Genomic DNA, 27634 nt, shown 5'->3' on the forward strand with positions numbered 1-27634 from the left:
CCTGCTGAAAGAGCCCACAGGCATCAGGAAATACCATTTCCATGAAAGGGTATAAATGGTCTGCAACAATGCTTACGTGTCAGAGTAACATCCACATGGATGGCAGGACCCAAGATTTTCCAGCAGAACATTGCCCAAAGCATGACACTGCCTCCGGCGGATTGCTTTTTCCCATAATGCATCCTAGTGCCATGTGTTCCCCAGGTAATTGACACACACACACACCTGGCCATCCACTGTGATGTAAAAGAAAACGTGATTAATCAGACCAGGACACCTTCTTCCATTGCTCCATGGTCCAGTTCCAGCATTGTTGGCACTTTTGGCCATGCACAGGGGTCAATATGGGCACCATGACTGGTCTGCAGCTATACAGCCCCATACGCAAAAAACTGTGATGCACTGTGTATTCTGGCACCTTTCTGTCAGAGCCAGCATTAACTTCTTTAGCAATTTGGGCAACATTAGCTCGTCTGTTGGCTCGGACCACATGGGCCAGCCTTCGCTCCCCACGTGCATCAATGAGCCTTGGCCACCCTTGACCCTGTCACTGGTTCACCACTGTTCGTTCCTTGGACCACTTTTAATAGATACTGACCACTGCAGACCAGGAACACCCCACAAGAGCTGCAGTTTTGGAGATGCTCTATCTAGTCGTCCAGCCATCACAATTTGGCCCTTGTCAAACTCGCTCAAAACCTTATGCTTGCCAGTTTTTCCTGCTGCCTAACATATCCCACCCACTAACAGGTGCCATGATGAGGAGATAATCAGTGTTATTCACTTCACCTGTGCCTGCGATAGGTTGGCACTCCATCCAGGGTGTATCCTGCCGTGATGCCCAATGATGCCTGAGATGGGTACAGGCTCCACATGACCCGATGATAGATCGGATAAGCGGTACAGACTTCACCTGTCACTGGTCATAATGTTATGCCTGATCAGTGTAGAATTGATTTGCTGATATTATTGTTCTTAAATTAATTCATGAACAGTATCTCACAAAAGTGAGTACACCCCTCACATTTTTGTAAATATTTTATTATATCTTTTCATTTGACAACACTGAAGAAATGAGACACTGCTACAATGTAAAGTAGTGAGTGTACAGCCTGTATAACAGTGTAAATTTGATGTCCCCTCAAAATAACTCAGCACACAGCCATTAATGACTAAACCGTTGGCAACAAAAGTGAGTACACCCCTAAGTGGAAATGTCCAAATTGGGCCCAAAGTGTCAATATTTTGTGTGGCCACCATTATTTCCCAGCACTGCCTTAACCCTCTGGGGCATGGAGTTTACCGGACCTTCGCAGGTTGCCACTGGAGTCCTCTTCCACTCCTCCATGATGACATCACAGAGCTGGTGGATGTTAGAGACCTTGCGCTCCCCCACCTTAGGGTTTAGGTCTGGAGACATGCTTGGCCAGTCCATCACCCTTACCCTCAGCTTCTTTAGCAAGGCAGTGGTCTTGGAGGTGTGTTTGGGGTCGTATCATGTTGGAATACTGGCCTGTGGCCCAGTCTCCGAAGAGAGGGGATCATGCTCTGCTTCAGTATGTCACAGTATGGTTCATGGTTCCCTCAATGAACTGTAGTTCCCCAGTGCCGGCAGCACTCATGCAGGCCCAGACCATGACACTCCCACCACCATGTTTGACTGTAGGCAAGGCACACTTGTCTTTGTACTCCTCACCTGGTTGCCACCAGACATGCTTGACATCATCTGAACCAAATAAGTTTATCTTGGTCTCGTTGGCACGTCCACAGGACATGCTTATCTTCAGCAAACTGTATGCGGGCTTTCTTGTCCATCATCTTTAGTAGAGGTTTCTTTCTGGGACGACAGCCATGCAGACCAATTTGATGCAGTGTGCGGCATATGGTCTGAGCACTGACAGGCTGACCCCGCACCCCTTCAACCTCTGCAGCAATGCTGGCAGCACTCATATGTCTATTTCCCAAAGACAACCTCCGGATATGACGGTGAGCACGTGCACTCAACTTCTTTGGTCAACCATGGCGAAGCCTGTTCTGAGTGGAACCTGTCCCATAAAACTGCTGTATGGTCTTGCCCACCGTGCTGCAGCTCAGTTTCAGGGTCTTGGAAATCTTCTTATAGTCTAGGCCGTCTTTATGTAGAGCAACAATTCTTTTTTTCAGATCCTCAGAGAGTTCTTTGCCATGAGGTGCCATGTTGAACTTCCAGTGACCAGTATGAGAGAGTGTGAGAGCGATAACACCAAATTTAACACACCTGCTCCCCATTCACACCTGAGACCTTGTAACACTAACAAGTCACATGACACTGGGGCAGGTAAATGGCTAATTGGGCCCAATTTGGATATTTCCACTTAGGGGTGTACTCACTTTTGTTGCCATGGTTTAGACATTAATGGCTGTGTGTTGAGTTATTTTGAGGGGACAGCAAATTTACACTGTTATACAGGCTGTACACTCACTACTTTACATTGTAGCAGAGTGTCATTTCTTCAGTGTTGTCACATGAAGAGATATAATAAAATATTTACAAAAATGTGAGGGGTGTACTCACTTTTGTGAGATACTGTATGTTTTTAGTTTTTAGATTTTTTTTTTTTTGTTCATCATTTTTAAAAAGTAGAGCCTGCTATTGCAAAGAAAGGTCTGTCCTCCTGAACAACTGCATGTTGTAGTTACACTTTTTAAGGTAAAGAATAAAATGTACACATTTGTTTGATAACATGATTTCTCTGATTAACTGATATTTGCAAAATTCAATTCAATAGCAATGTATTATGAACGTTGGACAAATGGCGAGCAATTTCTAAAGCAAAATCACAGGCCAAATTTCCCATCATGCTGTTGCTGAGGCAGAAGTCTACATTTACAGAAGCTTAAGGCCCCAACTAAGTGTTTAATAAACATGTTTTTTAATCACTTAGTTTCTAAGTAATTGTTTAGTCTAACAGGATCACAATGTAAACAAGTTCTAAAATGAAACCAGTGTCCAGGAACGTTAACTATCCTAATCTTATAAACTTGTGTTATAAAATGTGTATAAACTTATATATAGGTTTTCTATATGTGTATTTGAGAAAGTGAGATGAAATGAGGCCCCCTAAGGGCTGTTTAATTGCTGAGTTTCTCCTTTCTATGAAGAACTTGTTAAAGTGAGGAGGGATGAGACTTTTTACTAATACAGTGTCACCTGGGAGAAAAAGGGTGGGTTGGCTGCTCTATGAGTAAAGGGAGAGAGGCAGAGTCATTGTCATGCATACTGTTTAATTTTACAATTAGTGTTTGAGTGTCATCGCCAGCAATCACCTCCAGGTCACCTAAAAAGGAGAAAACAGCATTACTTTTGATCCAAAGGGTTGGAAATGGCATACCCATAATTCAAATGGCAATACTATTTGAATGTATAATTATTTCAAATGGTGTGGTTTTGGATGTGGTGTCATGGGTCACTTTGGATGTGAAAAGTATGCCAATTGATTGTGGGTATTATTTCTTTGGCCAAGATTTTAATGACAGTGTTTGCATTTTCTTTTGCATAGGGAAAAGCTTCAGCCCATTTTGAGAACCTTTCAGCAATAACCAGAAGGTATTTTAGGTTTCTAACCATTCATATTTTAGGTGGCATGTGTGTGAAGTCAATCTGTAAGGCTTGAAACTAAGCTTCTGGTGTTTGGCGGTTTTAGTAACATTTAGAATACAAAATTGTTTTTTGAATCACTCTTCGTGTGGCATGTGGGATACCATGAAAATGGCACAATTTCCAGGACAAAAGAAAGTATATTACGATCATAAGATGAGGTCATAAACAAATGGAATCACACAGTCAGCCAAGGACAGAGTGTGCCAAAATATATTCAGAATATATCAGTATAGTGAATAGAGTATGATTTTCTGCTGATGATACATTGATATGGTTTATAATACTGATTTTGAATGTGAAGTTATTTCTCAGCACAGCCATATACTCCTTTTTTTCACCCGTTTTTTTTAATTTTTTTACTTGAACTTTGTTGATTGCTCCATCACAACCTGACATTATTATGTTGGCTTGAAAAAGCCAACATACTTTTTTTTTTCTTTATAAGCTTATTATTATTCTTAGACAATTAATTGTTAAATTTAATGTGGCCTAAACCATAAGAGCAACATGCACCAAACTCGGCACGTTTGTTGGGCCTGGTCTGAAGTTTTATGCTTTTACTTTTGTAAGCGATCTGAATTCCGGTATTCCCGGTACGGAAGCCCAAAGTGGCCATTTTTCCTATAGAATTCCATTCAAAAGTTTGGAGGTTTATAACTTGGCGGGCTTTCGAGATATCGACACCAAACTTGGCCAGCTCCTTCAGAATCTTGAGAAGGATGAAGCCGTAAATTTTTGATCCGATCAGAATTTCAGAATTCCGTTATAGCCCCGCCCCATAATTGGCAAAATCACGAAACTACCCGAACATACACATGTGACATATCAAAACACTCAGCACAATGAGGGGAACTTCATGACGTGTTTCGGGTGACGTCACGTGACGTCACATGCGCGCCACGTCCCCAAAATAAGCAGAATTGCAAAATTACTCCAACATACACATGTGACATATCAAAATGTTCAGCACAATGAGGGGGACTGTGTGACGTGTGTCTGGATGACGTCACGTGACGTCACGTGCGTGCCACGCCCCAAATTTAGCAAAATCGCGAAACTACCCGAACATACACATGTGACATATCAAAACACTCAGCACAACGAGGGGAACTTCATGACATGTGTTAGGTGACGTCACGTGCGCGCCACACCCCAAAATAAGCGGAATTGCAAAATTACTCCAACATACACATGTGACATATCAAAACAATGATGATATTCAGCACAATGAGGGGAATTGTGTGACGCATGTCCGGGTGACGTCATGTGATGACTACTTGCTTCGTCAAGCCAACATCAAAGTTTGTCGCGATGAACTTTAAAAATCTAGTTTATATTGTTTTACTTTTTTACAAATAAATTTAACAGGAGTGTATAGACTTTTTGTACCTACTGTATACCAGTATGCACAAGCAAAGCAGAGGTAAAGTTATGGGAAAGCCTAAATTATCGTGTTATTATAGAAAATTGTTATAATTATGACACTAAATGTGGGATTGGTTGATGCATATGGTATACAGAAATACATGGGAACAATGGAGGTTGAACAGAAGTAACAGAGTAACAGAAGGCAAAAAATTATACTCTCATGGCTTGTAATACAGCACTCTCAAATCAACCACTCACTGCACATAATAAAAGCACTACACAGAACTTTGGTAACATTGTAATAATAGAGAACCAGTTTGACATGTACTAATTGCACAGCATCACACTAAAGGAGTGATAGCAATGCTGTAATCTGAAAGACTCAGGGGGCATACAGTCAGGATGTGAAAAATTCACAAAATATCAATTCTGAGTCTGATGATTCATTCAGATCAAAAAATGTCAAGTAAAACTATATTGTATTTTATACTTTTCAACCACAAAAACTTGTCTAGCACTAGCTCTGGGGTGTGCATCTGCGAAGCTACGTACTACATAATCATGTTGGAAGTTCACGCTCCGAAGTTGTTGCATGTGGAATAACACAAAGTCATATGTCTATGTTAAAGTCACATGTCAGTTCTTTCTTGAACTTTGTGTAACTTTGTGTCGTTCCAGATGCAACAACTTCAGAGCGGTCCTCCTTCTCCACACTAGTAAACTCTGGGTCTGTAGTTCCACCTATGTCATGTGTGACCTTCTGACATGATTATGTAGTATATAGAATCGTGGACGCCCATCCCAGGGCTAGTGCTAGACGAGCTTTTGTGGTTAAAAAGTATGTAATTGTTTATTTTTTCTAAGAAAATGACAGGTTGTTTCACTAGATAAGACCCATCTTCCGCGGCTGGGATTGTTTAGAACCCTTTGAAGCTGCATTTAAACTGCATTTTGGAAGTTCAAACTCACGTTGAAGTCCCCCATTGCAGTCCACTATATGGAGAAAAATCCTGAAAGGTTTTCCTCAAAAAACATAATTACGACTGAAGAAAGAAAGACATCTTTGATGACAAGGGGGTGAGTAAATTATTTGTAGATTTTAGAAATGAACTTCTCCTTTAAGGAAATTATAAATCTTTACTTCAGTTCTGTAGGTGGCGGTAATGAGCCTTAATCAGGACCACGCACCTAAAACGTCGAAAAAGAAGGTTGAGTAGGCGGAGAAGGACGACGACGACGACGAAGAAGAAGAAGAAGTAGTACAGAGCACTTTTGTCGTTTAATAGATTTATTTTATTTTTTTTTTTAGCTCAAAGCTTGTCAGTGTGTTGATATTTTTTTTCCTTTTTTATACGTTTACATCAAAATGCCTGCTGAAAATCTGAGATGGGGGGCACTGGAAGCTCTAAAAAATTCACCGAAAGCAAAAATAAAATACAGTCCTGACTGGCTTGAAAAGAGGGAGGTAAATTTTAATAAAGTTTATTTAATTTATGTTTTATGTTAAAGTCTTTCTACTATAAACTATAACGATATATGTTATGTATTACCTAAAGGACGATTATAATAATGAAATCTTTTTATCCTCGAGTCATTAACAGGGTGCTACTATTCCCGCTGCCTAATGTATTTTTTTGTAGATTGTTTAAATTATTTTTATTGTTGTTTTAATTCAGATTTATTTTCAGGATATTTTGGCAGGCTGTAAAGACGTAACCAGCCTGTCCCCTCTCTCCGAACAAGTTCTAAAGGGACTCAGTCCTCAGTCTGTGATGAAAAATGGTTCCATGTTCCCTGCTGAAAGTACATCTGAAGATACACTTACTACTACATCACCCACCTTACCACTGCTTCATACTGTCAAAAAAGAGGTAAAGGTCACATCTGAGGCCACTGCTATCAGGTGCTGATATTGTCAAGGAATTCAATCCCATACAATGATGAATATGGATCTGTTTCCTGAGTTACATATTATATATTAGGTAACAGATGACACATCAGAGGGTTTGAACTCCACAGTGGAGATTTGCAGCAGCTCATCACCACCACCAGTCTCCCTCTTCTCACCCAAGACCACACAGATGGCTGGCTGCATCCGCATCTGTGAGAAGAAACATTGGGCTAAATCCAAGGTGCTCTGTGGTAAAATGAGTTCAGTAAAGTGCTATGAATTTAAACTGTTAAACTGATAGGAGAAACATGAAAACAGTGTTTACAGACCTGAAGGATGAGGATTTACAGAACAGTACCTAAAACATAGTGCCATGCAAGCAATTATGAGGAATGCACTTGCCTAACTTTTCCTTAAAAAAAATAAAGAAATAAAATCCTAGAAAATCAAAAACACATAGAAATGAAACATCCCCTGCATAACAGGCTGACCATCACCAGAGAATAGTGGTGGTAAGGCTGATTCTTTCAAAACGTTCCAGCGAAATGAATAAATTACTGAACCAATGTTTCACATGTGAATTGATGTACATTAACTATTAAATATTCTATATATGACATTCCAATGTGGCACACACAAGTCTGATGAAAGTTTTACATTGTACTCTTGGACAGTGTAGATCATTTCTGTTTCCTTCGATTACGGTGTAATGATTTATAAAAGGTCTTTACAGTTTTGAAAGCATATTAATTAATTATTAATAACTGATTTAATTATCTTTACCTGTTCATAATCAGCAAGAGTTGCTGATATTTTGTTCTAAAAACAAAATTACTATCATTATTAAGTAATGTTGCCACCTTATCCATTTGCAGTTAGAGCTGAACCTGAGGCAGGAGCTGCAGGAGTGTCTGGTTTCTGGTGTTGCTAGTCGGGAGTCAGAGCAGCTTAAACGCTTTGAAGAGTTCATGGAGCTTAAGCAGAGACAGGAATACCAGAGCATGAGGGACATGATGGAAAAGGAGTATGTTACCTCTAGCATTTACAATTTGGCAATATTGTTTGTTACGACAATATACAAATGGCAATAAGCTTTGTTACAATGCTAATAAGCTTTGTTGGTCTCTGGTTTCCAATCTCTAAAAGAACACAGGAAAGTCTTGGACGCCAGGAGAAGTTAAAGGAAGAACACAGACATAGAATGAAGGTAAGTGTGACAAATCAACCATTCATCAAAGAGAATATGTATGCGTGTGTATATGTATACCTATAATATCTGTGATAAATAGTGATGGTAACTCCAATTCTTTCAAAAGATTTCAAAATGAATAAATTAGTCTGAACTAAACCAATGTTTTACATGGGAATGTGATGTATGTTAACTATTAAATATTTATATAGCGTTGTCATTACAGTATATACTTTTATTGTATGTGGAGTCATAGATAGATAGATAGATAGATAGATAGATAGATAGATAGATAGATAGATAGTCAGACTTGATGGTGTGTATATGGTAGATGTTCCTTGGAGTCCATCCACACAGGTCTGCCATGGCATGATTGTTGGAGCCAGACTGGTTTGAGTATTTCAGAAACTGCTGAAACTGATGATTTTTACGCTGTAGGAAGTCTATAGAGTACTGAAGGCAGGAACATTTGGTTGCCGAGAGCACTTGGAGGAGAATTTTTTTCCCATTCTGATAATAGCCAGTGGTACCAGCTCACTGGTTAACATGTAGTACTGATTGAAGGTCATGAATCCCAGTATTGCCAAGCTGCTTGTGCTGGGCCCTTAACTCTCAAGTTCTTCTTCTTCTTCTTCTTTTGGCTTTTCCCTTCAGGGGTCACCACTGCGAATCATCTCTCTTCACCTATCCCTATCTTCTGCATCCTCAACACATGTACCCACTAGCTTCATATCCTCATTTATTACATCCATATACCTCCTCTTTGGCCTTCCTCTTTGCCTCCTGCCTGGCAGCTCCATGTCCAACATTCTCCTACCAATATACTCCCTCTCCCTCCTCTGAACACTTCGTGACCACCCCGTACTGCTGCTGTCTACACCTTGGACACTATTGCACACTACACACTTCACTTTATATAATTTTGCAAAATTTTGTACTGCTGCTGTCTGCGCCTTGGACACTATTGCACTACACACTATTCACTTTATATAATTTTATATAATCACTTTCTATATACGGTATGGTATATATGTATATAGAATATGTATATAAAATAGAATATATTTTATATACATATTCTATATACATATATACCATACCGTACTTATTTATTATATTTTTTTCTATTTTTTATTCTATTTTATTTTTTACCTACTGTGAACTTTTTATATTTTATATTTTGTATTTTTAGTATAATTCGTATTCTTATATTTTATATTTCGTATCTTTATATTTTATCCTTGTCTTTTGTTTTGTCCTTATTCCTTTCCTTTTCCTTTTTCAAGGGTCAAAACAGTCATGTAAGCATTTCACTGCATATCATACTGTGTACGATTATGTATGTGACAAATAAAATTTGAATTGAATTGAATTGAACATGTCCAAACCATCTTAATCTGGCCTCCCTAACTTTGTCCCGCAAACGTCCAACCTGAGCTGTCCCTGATGTACTCGTTCCTAATCCTGTCCAACCTTGTCACTCCCAAAGAGAACCTCAACATCTTCAGCTCTGCTACCTCCAGCTCTGACTCCTGTCTCTTCCTCAGTGACACTGTCTCTAAACCATACAGCATGCCCAGTCTCACCACTGTCTTGTACACCTTCCCCTTGATTCTTGCTGCTATTTTTCTATCACACAGAACTCCTGACACCTTTCTACACCCATTCCAACCTGCCTGCACTTGCTTCTTTACCTCTTTCATACACTCTCCATTACTATGGACTGTTGACCCCAAGTATTTAAACTTCTGTACCTTCTTCACCTCTTCACCCCGTAATCTTACTGTTCCACTTCCCTCCCTTTCATTCACACACATGTACTCGGTCTTACTACAACTGACTTTCATTCCTCTTCTCTCTAGCACAAACCTCCACCTCTCCAGGTTTTCCTCCACCTGCTCTCACTACAGATCACAATGACATCTGCAAACATCATTGTCCAAGGAGACTCCTGCCTGACCTCCTCTGACACTCTCTAAATCCCGGTTAAACAAACTAGTTAAAAATTCCACTGCTGCCTCTCCTAGACAGTTCCAGACCTCCACCGGGATGTCGTCAGGACCAACTGCCTTTCCACTTTTCATCCTCTTCAAAGCCTTCCTGACTTCATCCTTTCTAATGTTATCTACTTTCTGTTCCACAGAGTTCACCCCTTCTACTCTTTTTTTTCCCTTTCATTTTCCTCATTCATCAGCTCTTCAAAGTACTCCTTCTATCTCCTCTGTACAATCTCCTCACTTGTGAGCACCTTTCCATCTCTATCTTTAATAACTCTAACTTGTAGCACATCCTTCTCATCTCGATCCCTCTGTCAAGCTAACTTGTACAAGTCCTTCTCTAGTGTCTAACCTAGTGTACAACTCGTCATATGTCTTCTGCTTGGCCTTAGACACTTTCCTCTTCACTCTGTGCTGTAGCTCCTTGTATTCCTGTCTATTCTCTTCAGTCCTGTCCATGTCCTTCTTCTTCTTGGCTAACCTCTTCCTCTAAATACTATCCTGACCTTCCTCATTCCACCACCAAGTCTCCATATCCTCTTTCCTCCTTCCAGATCACACACCCAGCACCTTTCTTCCCAAGTCCCTGATCACTTCTGCTGTAGTTTCCCAGTCATCTGGCAGCACTACCTGACCACCCAGAGTCTGCCTCGACTTCTGTCTAAATTCCTCACAACATTCCTCCTTTCGCAGCTTTCACCACTTGGTTTTCTTCTCTATCTCTGTCTTTGACTTCTTCTTACAGACCATCATCCTACACACCACCATCCTATGCTGTCTGGTTACACTCTCTCCCACTACCTACTCCCACTACTTTACAGTCACTAATCTCTTTCAGATTGCCTCTTCTACATAGAATGTAATCTACCTGTGTGCTCCTACCTCCACTCTTGTAAGTCACTCTATGCTCCTCCCTCCTCTGAAAATAAGTGTTAACCACAGCCATGTCCATCCTCCTAGCAAAGTCTACTACCATTTGTCCTTCAAGGTTCCTTTTCTTTACTCCAAACTTGCCCATTACCTCCTCATCACCTGTGTTCTCCTCACCAACATGTCCATTAAAATCTGCTCCTATCACCACTCTCTCACCCGTGGTAATACTCTCTATCACCTCATCTAATTCACTCCAGAATCTCTCTTTCTCCTCTAACTCACAACCTAACTGTGGGGCATAACCACTAACAACATTCAACAGCACCCCTTCAATCTCTAGCTTCAGACTCCTCACCCTGTCTGACACTCTCTTCACCTCCAGAACATTCCTTACAAACTCCTCCTTCAGGACCACACCTACCCCATTTCTCTTACCATAATAAAACAGCTTGAATCCTGCTCCTATACTATGAGCCTTGCTACTTTTCCACCTGGTCTACTGTACACACAGTATATCCACCTTCCTTCTCTCCATCATATCAGCCAGCTCTCTACCTTTCCCTGTCATAGTACCAACACTGAGTTCCTATTCTCAGTCCTTACCTTTCCTCTTCTCTCTCTGTCTACGCACTCTCCTCCCTCCTCTACTTCTTCGACCAACAGTAGCCCAATTTCCACCAGCGCCCTGTATAGCAGTTGTTAACCTGGGCCTTAACCAATCCGGTATAAAATTCAGAGTACTGACGATTTGCATGATTAAATTTGGCAATGTTTTACACCGGATGCCCTTCCTGATGCAACCCTCTCTATTTATCCGGACTTGGGACCGGCACAGAAGTCACTGGACTGTGACCCACATGGCTAGATTAACTCTCAGTTCTGAGTAGTTTAAAAAATTAGATAAATGTATGTTGTTCTTGATAAGGGCAGGTTATGCAAAGTGCTGTAAATGAATATAACAGAAGCTCTTGACCTGATCATAATGTTGTGGAAGGAGTACGGGTGTTCATAGATAAGTGTTCAACAAAGGCACCAGATACTGGATCGTATAATCCAGTCAGATATAAGATAAAACCTTTTTTTAAGTTCATGTTATGCTCTATACCTGTTGAATAGCAGACAGCTAACATTAGGAATCTCCTTTGATCTCCTTTGAAACAGTTATAATGCTTATGCTAAAGTTGTGAACTGTTTTTTCTTGGTCAGATCCTAAACCTGCGGCTCCGGGAGGCAGAACAACAGAGGTTGAGGGAGGCAGAGCTTGAGCGGCAGAGGCAGCTGGAGGGCAGGGATCGGTTGCGAGCACTCAATGCCATTCAAGAGGAGGTGCTTAGGCTCAATCAGCTCCTTGAACCTGCACCTTACACACAAACAAGCCCCAGCTTCGACTGCTCATCTTATGTCACGCGTGGCAACCAGCTTTGTTCTCAGGTTTCTGAGGTGGTACGTGCTACGACTGAAGTAAGTTTGTAATTTTCAGTAGTTTTAGTCTTTAGTAGTGGTTAATGTAAAATGACTTGAACATTGGGCCTTCGAGACACATTGATGAGCATTCGATTCATCTTTGACAGGTTATTAGAGGATGCATGTAAGACTTCAAAGTCTTTATAATGTTTTATAATGTATGTTGTTTTATCTTTACATAAAAGAGACCAAAACCCTCCGTTATCATTTGTAGTGGAAGTCTTGAGAAAATAGCACACTGGTAGGTAAGGGTAAGCATAAAAAAGGTTACAATTTATTATACTGCTGTGCAACAGGACCGCTCTCCAAGAAATCTCTGGGTGAAAGATGGAATAAGGCATGTTTTTTTTGTAGCTCTGCTGACTTTAAATTTCATCAAACAGGACAACAGAAAGCTCATTAATGACATCATAGCTTTTATATATTGTTACAGACGTTCAATATCAAACCTAATTTGACTGCTTAAAATGACGTTGAAGAAACAAGGAAAGAAAGATGGTACTGATGGAGAAAGTTCGACTCAGGCCTCAGGCGCTATGAAAGAAGGCAGCTCAACAGCTAATAACGACCCGTTGCTGCTTGCAATCGAATCTTTCTGAGAGGATCTGAGCAAAGTCAAAACTGATATTAAAGAAAGCTTGAAAGGAGAGAAAAAATTGATGCAATGCATTTAATTATAAACGATCACCGTGCAACTCTCGAACAACTTGAAAAGTCTGCTATGGACTTGTTGGATGCTGTGCAGAAATTACAAGCTCAAGTCAAATGTCTGTCCAAGAGGTGTAAGAATTGGCAGAGAAATGCATTGATCTGGAAGGCCGTTCCAATTGCGGGAGTACGAGAAGGAATGGAAAATGGTCAAGGTGCTAGAGAATTTGTCACCAAGCTGGACTGAGAACACCAAGCTCTTCGTTCTCACCCTGATGACAGTGACTCCCCATGTCAGTTCATTGCTAGAGTGAACCATGGCTATATCATGGAAAATATCATGCTTAAAGTATCTTCCCAAATAAAGCAAACTTTTAAGAGCCGCCCCATTCAGATCTTCAGAGACTACCCTTCAGCTATGGTCAAGCATTGGGCAACTTTTACTAGAGTGAGGCAGTTCCTTTGGGATAAGCCTGGTGTGTTTGGCATTCAGTATGTAACAAAGCTGTGGGTGACATTCACCAAGGGAGAGAAGCTTTTGACTGACACAAACGAAGCATGGAATTTGATTAATTGATTGAGCAATTTGGCACAGACAAGTAAATGGTGAACTATAAGTCAGAGATGAAGGTCTGTTGTTTTGTTGTTGACACATTGTTGGACTTTGGTGAAGTCACTACTAGGTGATATGCAGAGGTTGGCTTTTTTACTTTTTGTTTTTTTTATTACATGCCACCCTCCCTAGACGAGGCAATTGTTATTGTAGTCCCAAAACAAATGAAGGAACCCAAAGGAACTGGTTTCTTATAGGCCTCTTATAGATCTCACTCCTAAATACAGACCAAAAATTTCTGGCAAAAACTTTGGCACATAAACTTAACATGATGATTGGAAACTTGGTGCATCCAGATGAAACTTGCTTTATACCAAAACGTGACTCTATTTCTAATTTTGGACGTCTTTTTAATATGAAGTACTTTTCCAGGGACTTGCTGCGTGACTTAGCCATTCTGTCATTGGCTGCAGAAAATGCATTTGATTAAATAAAGTGGCCTTACCCATTTGCTGTATTGAAGAAGTTTAATCCTGGATGTTATTTCATTTCATGGATTAACTTATTGTACTCTGGTCCATGTGTAAGAATTATCACAAATCAAACAATATCCTTTTGAATAAGTTTTGAATTAGATAGAGGTACAAGACAGGGTTGCTTGCTCTCACCACTTTGTGGGTGTGGTTTTTGGGTGTGATGTGTTAGTTCCGTTTAGTTATTTCTGTTGTTCTTTCATGCATATCTTTTAGAAAGTAAGCTACACTTGTTTGCAGGTGTTTTATTTGTCTACACTTAAAAAGGGTAATTGCAAGTGATTTCCAGCTGAATTCCTAATAAAACTATTTAAACAGAAAAAAGGGGGGTTAGTTAACAATGTTTCCAAATTAGTCATTAAGGTGATTTACAGTATTTTTAGAGTATTTTATACATTCTTTAATAGGACATTGTAGTATTAAAATATTGCTTACGATTTAGTTTATAAATAAATTTTCTGAAAGAGCTACAATAACTATAATGACTATAATAACTAGCTTACCAAACCATAGTTAATTGAGAAACTCTTTTTCTAGAATAAAGTAGTTTTTAGCTTTGAAGAAGTTGGTTCTGGGTATAACTTTAACATTTTTTGAACAATTAAGAGAGGTTCCTGTTTTAAACTTAGAAAGACCACCAACTTATGATAGCTTAGATCATATAACCTGCTTAAAAGGGCAATGAAAATGTAAATAAGCTATAAATATAAAACTGTTATAAAACTGTGCAAACATATAATATGCATGACTTTAACTCTGCTATGTGCAGGGACAGTTTCCATCTGTTGAGGACATGGTGGTGGTTGAACGGACCCAACAGGAAATGAGAACACTGGTAAGAGCTATCCAGAATCAGCTTGCTCAGGCACAAGAGAAAATGAAGAACGAGCAAGAAGAAGAGTGCAGGAAGAAACAGGCAGAGATGAAAATCCAGCAAGAAGAACATCAGAAAACTGAAGTATTATCTGTTAAAGAGAAAGTCAAAAAACAAGGTAAACTTGCACAGAATCTTGTCTAAGAATGTGTTCCTCTTTGAAACCAATTCTTTGAAACCAGTGAATGAATATCAACAATGATTGATTGATGTAAACAGAAGTCTAGCATCTAAAGTTTAGCTAATTTCAAACATTAAAACAAAAATCTATGCACTCACTTCATACAGTACATTATTTTAGAATATCTGGTTAGGTATCTTAGACAATGACCCAAAACATGCTGCCAACACAACAAAGGACTTCATGATGAGAAAAATCCAAGTTACCAGACTTTGACCCAAGTGAGCATGCATTTCACATCCTTAACAGAAGATTGAAAGGAGAAACCACACAAAAAAAAGACAGCTGAAAGAAACTGCAGTACAAGCATGGAAAACCAAATGAAGAATGCAGTTTGGTGATATTATTTTTGTTGCTGGCTTGATGCAGTTATTTTAAGCAAGAGATATGCAACCTAATTTTAAGTGTTGGGTACTTTAAATCTATCTGTTCCAGTATTTTTATTCACATATAATTTGGGTTTCTATGGCAGCCCATAAAAGCCCTTGGTGGATTTTTTTTTTACACATTAATTTTGCTCTGTACCACCATAACCAGGATTTTTGCCAACATTTTTGCTTATATACTTTTGAACCATTTATTTGAGTGTTATGCTGTTTTTTTCTCCTGATTTCTTGGGTCATGTTCATTCAATTGGCAATTGGTGTGGCCCCTGTCATCAAATGAAATTCCAAGCTAAGACACCAAAAACTATTATAAGGTGTCAAAAACCCACATCACCGACCACGGAAAACGGTTGCAAATCTTTAGCAATGAACACCCCTACTGTATTTGTTTTTTTTGTGTGTGTCTCAGAACCAGTTGGGTATGAATGATGGAAGGAATCAGCTAGGGACTGTTGCTTTTTGTATGCCTGTGTTACCTGCTCTGCCATCCTGCTTCCAGACAGTGATCTCACTGAGTGATGGTGCTGCAGATGTGCAGTCATGTTGGAAGTAACTCATGTGTGACAGTGCTTGCACACAGTCATTTTTTGTTTACTGTTTTTGTTTCATTGGCATCATAGTCAACAGCAAATCCTGAAATGTCCCCACACCACAGATTCGATAGACAGTGCTGCTTCCTCGTATTTCTGCCTTGCTTCACCGTTCTCCATGGTTAGAGTGTGAAATCACACCAGCATCGCAAGCAGGGTTAAGCACCCCTAACTTTAGCGCTCACTGATTAGATATTTACTCATGGGGAGGCATTTATCTGTCTCAGCACATAGACATACAGTACAGACAGCCAGTTCAGAGAGTAATAAAATGCATGGAAATTATTTAAAAGAAAAAAACGTGATTCACATAAGCGTATTGAACTGTGGAGGTCATACTGAACGGTTCAATATTATATTGACTATTGTGGCATCCCTAATAACCACGATTATACATCCAATCATTAGGTTTCCTTAGACTGGCCCCTTCCACCCACTGTTGCAATACAAAAAAGACAACAGAGTTAGAGGAGCTTGGGAAGCATGAACAGCAAGGCAAAGTAAAAAGGTGCATTTCCCAAATCAGGCAGTGATGCAGCTGCTCAGGATGTTCTTGAAGGTCCTTCTATGGAACATAGTCAGGATGGGGGGTGGGAGATGGGCTTTACTCTGCCTTTGTAAGAAGTAGATAGTCTTTTCTTGCTGTTGAAGCTGGTGTTGAGTGACCAGGTGAAGTTCAGAACATGTGAAAGGGAGGCATCATGGGGTCACAAAATTACAAGATCCCTGGTAGACCTTCGGGCAGGCATTCTTCAGTTTTTCGGTAGCCCAATATAAAAAATAATAATAATTTAATGTTGAATACATTAATTTAGTTTAATGTAGAAATTGTAAATGAGACAAAACATAAATCTAAACACAAATACTGTGAGGGAAAAAATTATTTGATCCCCTGCTGATTTTGTATGTTTGCCCACTGACAATGAAATGATCAGTCTGTAATTTTAATGGTAGGTGTATTTGAACAGTGAGAGACAACAGAATAACTTTTAAAAATGCATTTCAGAAAGGTTATACATTGATTTGCATTTTAATGAGTGAAATAAGTATTTGATCCCCTATCAGTCAGAAAGATTTCTGGCTCCCAGGTGTCTTTTATACAGGTAATGAGCTGAGATTACAGTAGGAGCACTCTCGGGGAGTGCTCTTAATCTCAGCTCGTTAACTGTATGAAAGACACCTGTCCACAGAAGGAAGCAATCAATCAGATTCCAAACTCTCCATCATGGCCAAGACCAAAGAGCTGTCCATGGATGTCAGGGACAAGATTGTAGACCTACACAAGGCTGGAATGAGCTACAAGACCATCGCCAAGCAGCTTGGTGAGAAGGTGACAACAATTGGTGTGATTATTCCCAAATGGAAGGACTGTCAATCTTCCTCGGTCTGGGGCTCCATGCAAGATCTCACCTCATGGAGTTTCAATGATCATGAGAACGGCGAGGAATCATCCCAGAATTACACTGGAGGATTTTGTCAATGATCTCAAGGCAGCTGGGACCATAGTCACCAAGAAAACATTTGGTAACACACTATGCTGTGAAAGACTGAAATCTAGCAGCGCCCGCAAGGTCCCCCTGCTAAAGAAAGCGAATGTACAGGCTCATCTGAAGTTTGCCAGTGAACATCTGAATGATTCAGAGGTCATGTGGTCAAATGAGAGCAAAATCCAGCTCTTTGGCATCAACTGAACTCGCCGTGTTTGGAGGAGGAGGAATGCTGCCTATGATTGGAGGACATGGAGGTGGAAACATTAGGCTTTGGGGGTGTTTTTCTGCTAAGGGGACAGGACAACCGCACCGCATCAAAGGGACGATGGATGGAGCCATGTACCGTCAAATATTGAGTGAGAACCTCCTTCCCTCAGCCAGGGCATTGAAAATGGGTCGTGGATGCAAAGAGGAGTGGGCCCAAATTCCTTGAGATGTGTGCAAACCTGGTGGCCAACTACAAGAAATATCTGACGTCTGTGATTGCCAACAAGGGTTTGCCACCAAGTACTAAGTCATGTTTTGCAAAGGGGTCAAATACTTATTTCACTCAATAAAATGCAAATCAATCTATAACTTTTTTGAAATGTGTTTTTCTGGATTTTTTTGTTGTTATTCTGTCTCTCACTGTTCAGATAAACCTACCATTAAAATTACAGACTGATCATTTCTTTGTCAGTGGGCAAACGTACAAAATCAGCAGGGGATCAAATACTTTTTTTCCCTCACTGTAACTATCATATAAAATAATCAAATTGCAATCATCAATACAAATATTTGGTCCTAACTGAATTGAAGTTTCTATTAACTTGTAAGAACAATAGAGAACATGAATCAGTCTGTATCAGATTCTGAATCTGAAATATCAACTTATGTCACAGATGAGAAAATGGCACTCGATGTTGAGGAGATAGCATCTTCATCAGCTTTCTCCTTCTGTGCATCAGTCTCCACTTCTTTTCTCTTTGTTTTTGTCAGGGTTTTATTTTCCAGATGTCTTGAACCTTTTCCAGAAAACATTCAGAAACCGATTGCCTTGTCAGGACAAAAAGATTCAACTAATTACCCATTTATGGAGAGTTGCATGCAGTCATTCAGTGTTTCAGGCTGTAGAGAGGTATATGTTGTTTTCACTCAGTTCATTCGCTGTCGACTAAGTGTCAGCATTAATTTCACCAACATTAAGATAGAAGAGAGGCGTTCTGGATTCTCTGAGAGGAGAGAACTTTGTGTCCAAGCTTTTCTGGTATTCTCCTGGTTTAGTTTTCAGACTGAGTAAGCATGATGTGGTGCTCTAAACTAACTGATTTGTTCATGTTTTGTTTAAGTTGTCCTGATCATGTAGGAATGTAGGAATTCATTTCTCACTCTTCATTTACTGCACCACCCCCTTTGCTTTGGCAACATCCTCAGACTTAATTTCACTTCCTCCTCACTTCCACCTCCTTCCAAACAGCTAGCTCTAATTTGTGTACCATACAGTGGATTGTTATAATGTGGGGTGTCCTTTGTTTCAGTTTCCCAGCTACTCCTGTTTTCTCGCCCATCATCACTGCAGCTACATCAAAATGATACCCTGATACCCATGGTGTTCACTGCCTCATCATTAGCTTCTAAAACACCTGCAGCATTTGTACTCTTGACTTGCTGACATTTGATCATGTATGTGGATATGTCACCATTATCACTCACATACCTGACATGAACCAACTCCTGTTATATTGTAGTGTCTGTACTGCCATCTGCAAGAATTGATGAGAACCTGCTTTCTTCAATTTCCTTTTCAATCTGGCCTTTTGAAGTTTGTGCTTTTGCTCCAATACATTCTCTGCAAGTGTGGTTATTGAACTGGAACCAAGGTCTAGGCCATTTGCTTTTTGAAGTTTGCAAAGACGACTGCTAAATTTTGCCAATGGTAATTCACTTTGTTACATAGTAGGCTGTTCTAAAAAAAAAAAAAAAAAATTTCATTTCTTGTTGTGCTTGGTTTGTTTTTAGTATGTTTTTTTTCAATTGCCGTTTGTTCTCGGAAACGCTGCAGACTGAGCACGTCAATACACGTCTTGTGATGCAGGGATTTCTCATGGGTCTTTCAACACTACACGACCTGCACTGCTCAGTGGTAAGCTACTGGACATGCGAGTTGATGCTCCTCTGGTGACCTGCATTATTAACTACCTTACAGGTTGACCACAGTATATAAGGCTGCAGAACACCATCTCAGATGCCGTCTCATAGTGAGCAGATCAGGAGGCTGAGTATAGGAGTGTGGTGGACAGCTTTGTAGAGTGGCGTGGATAAAATCACTTACAATTCAATGTCTCAAAGGCGAAAGAGATAGTGGTGGATTTTAGGAAGCAGAGGACTCCCTCAAGCCCAAGCAACATCATGGGCACTGAGGTGGATGTTGTGGACTACTATAAGTATCTGGGTGTCCACATAGACAATAAGCTGGAATGGACCAAAAACACTGATGCACTGTTTTAAAAAAAAGGTCAGAGTTGCCTGAACTTTCTCAGGAGACTGAGGTCCTTTAATGTCTGTAGAACCATGATGTAGATGTTCTACCACTCGGTGGTAGCCAGCGTCGTCATCTACACTGTAATGTGCTAGGGTAGCAGGGTGAAGACAGCCAATGCCAACAGACTCAACAAGCTTATTAGGAAAGCAGGCTCTGTCATGGGAGTGGAGCTGGAGTCTCTGGCTGAAGTGTCCGACAATATCAAAATTTCATAATAATTACAATCTGTGTTAATATAATACCATGTGCAATATCATATTATGTGTAATGTTTTTTGTTCCCTAGCAGTTTTTTTGTACTTTTGAATACATTTTGTGTATATAGAATATTTCATTTATTTTTCATTTGCACCAATCAGGCACATTATGGCCACCTGCCTAATATTGTGTTGATCCCCCTTTTGCTGAACAAAACAGCCCTGACTCATCAAGGCATGGATTCCACGAGATCCCTGAAGGTTTGCTGTGGTATCTGACACCAGAATGTGAGCAACAGATCCTTTAAGTCCTGTAAGTTGTGAGGTGGGGCCTCCATGGATCAGACTTCTTTGTCCAGCACATCACAAAGATGCTCGATTGGATTGAGATCTGGGGAATTTGGAGGCCAAGTCAACACCTCAAAATTGTTGTTTTGCTCATCAAATTGTTCCTGAACCATTTTTGCTTTGTGGCATGGCGCATTATCCTGCTGAAAGAGGCCAAAGCCATCAGGGAATACCATTTCTATGAAAGGGTGCACATGGTCTGCAACAGTGCTTAGGTAGGTGGTACATGTCAAAGTAACATCCACATGGATGGCAGGACCCAATATTTTCCAGCAGAACATTGCCCAAAGCCTGACACTGCCTCTACAGGCTTGCCTTCTTCCCATAGTGCATCCTGATGCTATGTGTTCCCCAGGTAAGCAACGTACACACACCCGGCCATCCATGTGATGTAAAAGAAAATGTGGTTCATTAGACAAGGCCACCTTCTTCCAGTGCTCTGTGGATGAGTGCTGATGCTCATATGCCTATTATTGGCACTTTTGATGGTGCACAGGGGTCAGCATGGGCGCCCTGACTGCTCTGCGCCTATGCGTCCCCATACACAACAAACTGTGATGCACTGTGTATTCTGACACTTTTCTATCAGAACCAGCATTAACTTCTTCAGCAACTTGAGCAACAGTAGCTTGTCTGTTGGACCGGACCACATGGGCCAGCCTTCGCTCCCCACATGCATCAGTGAGCCTTGGCCGCCCATGACCCTGTCGCAGGTTCACCACCATCCCTTTCTTGGACTACTTTTAATAGATAATGACCACTGCAGACTGGGAACATCCCCCAAGAGCTGCAGTTTTAGAGATGCTCTGATCCAGTCGTCTAGCCATCACATTGGACCCTTGTCAAATCCTTACGCTTGTCCATTTTTCCTGCTTTTAACACATCAATTTTGAGGACAAAATGTTCACTTGCAGCCTAATATATCCCACCCACTAACAGGTGCCATGATGAGGAGATAATCAGTGTTATTAACTTCACCTGTCAGTGCTCATAATGTTATGCCTGATAAATGTATATTTCATTTATATTTTCAATACATTTTGTACTTCTGAATACATTTGTATATATAGATTTTCATTTTTTTCATTTATATTTCATTTATATTTATTTTTCTTGTAATTTGAAAAGGTCTACGTTCTATCTTATCTCATCTTATAACCAGTTTCATATATTTAAAGGTGATTAGAAATGGTGCTTGTATACAGCTTTTGGAAATATTCGTCTGCTCTCCTGTTACATTTGTTTTTTCATTCCTCCCCTATCCATTTCAGTTTTTTAACTGCTGTTATTTATTCCATTCTCAAGCTGAAATAACCAGAAGAGCTACAAACCTGTCTGTACCATCAAGACAAATTGCACTCATCCTACTCTTTCTGTCTGTCCTTCTTTCATGCCACCATTCAGTGCTGGAATGCTAGAATGGGTGATTACATCACCACTCTAGATTTGAGTGTATAGACAGTTTTGTGTCTGAACACATTTTCATCTAAAATCCTCTCTTCAAGAAATATATTTCAGGTTATGAGCATTTATTTGGCTCTAAGTTAAGTGAAATGTCTCATTCATTGCCATTCAAAATCTGGCATTAGCTTTGTTATTAAATCTTCATGTTTTAAACACCCATTAAACGTACAACAAAGGACTGATCAAGACAACAAATATCAATTAAGAGTTGTCAAAGGTACACATCTGTCTCTTTACACATCTGCACACATAAAATTGTTTGTACAGGTTTGCCCAGCACCTTCTGTTTGGGAATTGCTCCTAGTTATGGAAGTTCACAAATTTTATTTATAAATAAAATTTATTTTGGTTCTGTCTCTGCCCATTTGAGTGTCTGATTGGATACTGGAATTTATCCAAACAGGGTCATGGTCATAGCACTGTCAAATATCTAAATGAGTTTTTCTTTGGTTGTGTCCTAATTATCACAATTAGTCAATCAGTAGCTTCTAAAAGTCATTACATCAAGTTCTGGGATCTCAACTGTAAATAATTCACAGGAGGACTTTAAAGCTTATTGTCTTTAAATGCAAACACAAGATATTTTAAATATCATCACTGAATATATCAAACATGTACTTGATGGAGAAATTTAATGTTTACAATTGCTCCAGGCTTACAGACTATAGCTGATGATAGCACCTTGAAATGGTACAAAGAACTGCAAGGTTTGGCCAGCCACTGCGCCCAGTCCTTTGAAGATTTGAACAACACAAAGGATATGCAGGTCAACAAGTCTAGCAGAATAATAAAATGCTTTAAAGCACTTTATGTATTTGTGATTGTGTGTGTGAATGTGTATCTTTAATGTGGCTTTACAGACAAAAAAAATGAGGATGGAGCTCCAAAAAGCTGCAACAATTCCTGTGAGCCAGATCTCCAGTATTTCAGGTCTGTTTATTGTTTTCTTTCTATGTGGACTTGTGAAAATAGGTCTGTGTAACTAATCAAACCATCTGCCTTGAATTGGCTTTTGGTTTACTTTTAACTAAATAACTCCTGGATAACTAAATGACCTCTAGGTTCCCAGCTGAAGGAGATTTTTGACAAGATTGACAAACTACTATTAGGACGACAAGTTTTGTCTGGTGGCAAATCAGTTTCAACATCCCAGCATCCTCATGGACTAGAATTTGTGAGCTATAAATTGGCAGAAAAATTTGTGGTAAGTTAGAAGTATTTACAAGTATTTTATTTAATTATGAACATTATTTAATAATCTTTAAAAAAAAAAAAAAGAATCTGTTTATTGTATAATTTTTCATATCTGTACTAAAATGCTGATAGAAACAAGGAGAAGAGGAGGTGGCATCTCATCATGAAGCTGCATTCCCCATTGCAGTTGTGGCTTCAGGCGTGTGGGAATTGCACCCTAAAGTTGGAGACCTCATTTTAGCTCATCTTCACAAGAAGTGCCCATATTCTGTTCCTTACTACCCCCCAATGAAGGATGGCACCTCCATTGAAGAATATCAGCAGTATGTATTTGCCTCAGTACAAAGGGTTATTTTCCGTCTTTGTCTCTCAAGACAAAACAAGTTGGACTGGTAGCTGAACTTGTTCTTGCTTTGTAGGATTCTGGGCTATCGTGTTGATGAGTCAGGAGTCGAAGGTCAGGACAGTTTCTTGAAAAGGATGTCTGGAATGATCCGACTCTATGCAGCCATAATTCACCTAAGATGGCCTTACACTAATAAACAAGGGGTATATTGTGCCTTATATATAACAGATGTGCATTGCGTTACGTTGTAAATTGGCTTTCTTTTTATATGATCAGATTCATGTTTCATTTTTCTAGTTACAGATTGGTCCCCATGGACTGAATCATGGCTGGCGATGGTTGGCTCAGATGCTAAACATGGAACCACTTGCTGATGTTACAGCAACTCTTCTATTTGACTTTCTAGAGGTAAAAAAATATTATTTGCAAATCTGTTTGAAATTTCTGACATTTAGACATCACCAAACTGATTGCAGCTTAAAAGATTAGCTCTCCGACAAAGTGATCGCCATTAAATGGCGGGTCGCCATTAAATGTCAGCCCAGATGATACTGTAGTGGAGCAGGGAGGTGCCGGCGAACTCGAAGAAACCATCAGCCTGGCTATAATCCTCCAAGAGTTGCATGATTTTAGGACAGATAATTCAGACCAGCTAAAAGGAATGAAAGAGGACATTCAAAAAACGAATGACCGGTTAGAAAAAGCTGAGGAAAGAATTGGTTTGGAGGAGAGAACACAAAACACTGAAAGCGTAATGGCAGAGGTTTTGAAACTTCAGACGCAGTTAGAAGAGAGGATAAAAGACCAAGAAGGTCGGTCACAAAGGAACAATATCAGGATTTACGGGGTTACGGAGGGGGCTGAGGTCAATTCACCATCTATGATTGCGTTTGTCGAGGATGTGCTGAGGGAGAAACTCGAATTAGAAATATCTCGATCCCTTCAGACTGAGAGAGCGCATCGCGTGCCCGCTCCACAGCCGCCAGAAAACGCACCGCCGAGATCAGTTGTGGTGAACTTTCTCAGCTATAGAAAGAAGGAGGACATTTTGAGAACTGCGTGGAGGAAAAGGGGTTTTGTCTGGCAGGACAGGAGAGTGAATATTGATCATGATTATGCCCCGGACGTTATTAGAAAGCGCAAAGAATATATGGAAGGAAAGAAACTACTGATGTAGAAGATGATCAGGTTCCAAACCCCCTTCCCAGCCAAGTTACGGGTGTTTTATCCAGATGCGACCCGGGTATACAACACTGCAGAAGAAGCAACGAAGGATTTAGCTGACAGGGTATTCCCCATCACTGTCATTCAGCCCCCTGGGACACTGCTGGAGCGAATTTAACATCTCACCTGGCACACGGTGGGTCAGAGGGCAGAACGAGGTCGCAGGGACAAGGCAAGTTACAAGGAAAAGCTCCAGTCTTTTAGACGGTACCCCGATCACTGATTATATTGAGTAGAACTTGATGCTTTTGTTTTGATTAGAGAGTGGGGTGGGGATTTATTTTATTTAATAATTTATTTTTTGGACCTCAGTGCGAAAGCAGGGAAATGGACTAATTCATTATAATAGTTTCATGACACTAATGTTTTCGCCTATACAAGGACATAATGATATATATAATGATAGTATAGCTATCGAACTGATACATGAGTACAAGCTGCACTACCAAGGTGATCAGCTTAGGGGGCCCTTCCCTATTGTGTTGTGAAGGTTTTCCCTCAGAGCCATTCTGTTACGGCTCACTCGAGGTCAAGGAAGAGACCTCTTTATTGGAAGTCCTCAAAGTTTTTGTTTTGTTGATGGTTCTTTATTGTTTCAATTGGGTTTGGAGTGTTCAATTGCTGTTCACTGCAGTAAGGGGGATGTTTGCTCATTTTCTAAATTGTTGGAGTAGATGCAGGTTAAGTTGTGTGTTAATGAGAAATGATGTTAAATAATATTAAGGTGTTATCTTTTAATGTGAATGGGGTGCTCAATCCAATTGAAAGAAGAACTAAAAAAGGATAAAGTCCAGATTGCTTTCTTACAAGAGACACATCTTTCACAGGTGGAACACAGTAAACTGAATAGGTCAGGCTACAAACATGTTTTCTCCTCTTCTTATAAATCTGGCCACAAGAGAGGAGTGGCAATATTAATATTGAAACAAATAAACTTCAAACATACACTGCTCACAAAAAGTTAAGGATATTTGGCTTTTGGTTGAAATTTATGGAAAATGTAAAACGTTCACGCTACAGTGATATTATATCATGAAAGTAGGGCATTTAAGTAGACGCATGCAATGGGTTCCTCATCTCAAACAATTTATTAAAACAAAAGCAGTGGTGGGTATACCACAACAAAAAATGTCAATGTCTCAATAATTTTTCATGTGCCCTTTACCATCAATTACAGCTTAACAACGACGTCTCACGCTGTTCACGAGTCTACTTATTGTCTGCTGAGGCATGGCATTCCACTCTTCTTGAAGGGCGGCCCTCAGGTCATTGAGGTTCTGGGGTGCAGGGTTACGAGCCTCTACATGGCGACTCAACTGATCCCATAGGTTTTCTATGGGACTCAGGTCTGGAAAAAGTGCAGGCCACTCCATTTGAGGTACCCCAGCCTCCAGCAGCTGTTCCCTAATGATGCGAATTCGATGAGCTGGAGCATTGTCGTCCATGAAGATGAAATTAGGCCTGTGTTGTTCATGCAGGGGCGCAATGACTGGATTAATGATGTTATTCAGGTGGTATTTCGCTTATCACTGTACCATTCACAAGATGTAGGGCAGTTCTGTATTGAGTAGACACACCTGCCCAGACTGTACCACCACCACCACCAAGGCTTGTCTGGTGACAACAGTGGCTGATGCATAGCGCTCTCCTTGACGGCTCCAACATCATTGGCGGAACAGCACTGAGGCCCACTGGTCCCTCGTCCAGCGGAAATGCTCCCTGGCCTGGTGGTGTGGTCAGGTACCCTTGCAGGTCGTCTAGCACGCAGACCACTCTGATGTAAACGGTTTTGAATGGTCTGACGTGACACTTGGGTGCCTCACACCCCTCTTAAATGTCCCTGGAGTTGAGTGGCATTCATCATCTGGTTCCGCAGGGCACTGTTCACAATGAAGCGGTCATCAATGTGGGATGTGGCCAAAGGATGTCCACTTCTATGCCTTTTTGTGACTCTTCCAGTCTCTCTGTATCTCTGTCGCAACCTGCTGATGACACTCTGACATTCTAAGCTCAGTGGCCACTTCCCTCTGAGAACATCCTGTTGATCAATTGTTAGGTGTCGTCTTGGTCTCATGATGTCAAAATGTGAACAGCATGATGAAGAGGACTGTTTAAATACCAATTCTAATTGGACCAGAAAATTTATTGGTCAATTCATGGATCAAACACCAGTTGTGAATTTTGCCGTTAAGCACCTTGTTAGAGAACAGCAAGTTATGCAAAAAGTACTGAAACACTGAACAATTGGACAATTGCATTCAAAAGTGTAGAGAAGGTCAAATTAAGTTCACCTGTAAAGGTTATAGTGCATTTTAGGTGCATCCTGAAATTTCACCCGAAAGCCAAATATCCTTAACTTTTTGTGAGTAGTGTATATCTACTATCATATACAAGGAGGGTAGATACGTTATGATTATAGGAAATATAGAGAACTCCTTTGTTACTCACCTCAATGTATATGCTCCTCCTGGAGCAGATTGGTCTTTTTATAAACATATATTTGATTTAATGGCTACAAATTCACAGGGAATTACAATTTGTGGAAGAGATTTTAATGTTGGGCTGAATCCTAGATTGGATTCTTCTGATCTTAACCTGTCTAGGTGTACCTATACTCATTTTTCTTCCCCTCACTTAGTTTATTCCAGAATTGACTATTTTTTT

General features: G+C 40.2%; 1 protein-coding gene across 2 annotated transcripts in view; it reads left to right on the forward strand.

The window, feature by feature from the left end:
- The first annotated feature begins 6206 nt into the window (after window positions 1-6206).
- The window catches only part of gle1 (GLE1 RNA export mediator), a 29634-nt gene continuing 8206 nt past the window's right edge, over window positions 6207-27634 (forward strand). The window contains exons 1-13 of one of the 2 annotated variants that reach the window (XR_009204638.1): window positions 6207-6473; window positions 6685-6879; window positions 6991-7140; window positions 7775-7923; window positions 8046-8106; window positions 12165-12419; window positions 14926-15148; window positions 22860-22972; window positions 23067-23136; window positions 23268-23410; window positions 23533-23723; window positions 23820-23949; window positions 24044-24154. Coding sequence is in view for 1 of the 2 variants with exons in the window: in XM_058390747.1 (XP_058246730.1) it covers window positions 6375-6473; window positions 6685-6879; window positions 6991-7140; window positions 7775-7923; window positions 8046-8106; window positions 12165-12419; window positions 14926-15148; window positions 22860-22972; window positions 23067-23136; window positions 23268-23410; window positions 23533-23723; window positions 23820-23949; window positions 24044-24154 (1890 nt within the window). In the remaining variant the exon portion in view is untranslated. The remainder of the gene's footprint in view (window positions 6474-6684; window positions 6880-6990; window positions 7141-7774; window positions 7924-8045; window positions 8107-12164; window positions 12420-14925; window positions 15149-22859; window positions 22973-23066; window positions 23137-23267; window positions 23411-23532; window positions 23724-23819; window positions 23950-24043; window positions 24155-27634) is intronic. The other variant, XM_058390747.1, reaches the window with a different exon arrangement.

The sequence above is a fragment of the Hemibagrus wyckioides genome, linkage group LG05, assembly GCF_019097595.1.
Source record: "Hemibagrus wyckioides isolate EC202008001 linkage group LG05, SWU_Hwy_1.0, whole genome shotgun sequence".
Taxonomy (NCBI): Eukaryota; Metazoa; Chordata; class Actinopteri; order Siluriformes; family Bagridae; genus Hemibagrus; species Hemibagrus wyckioides.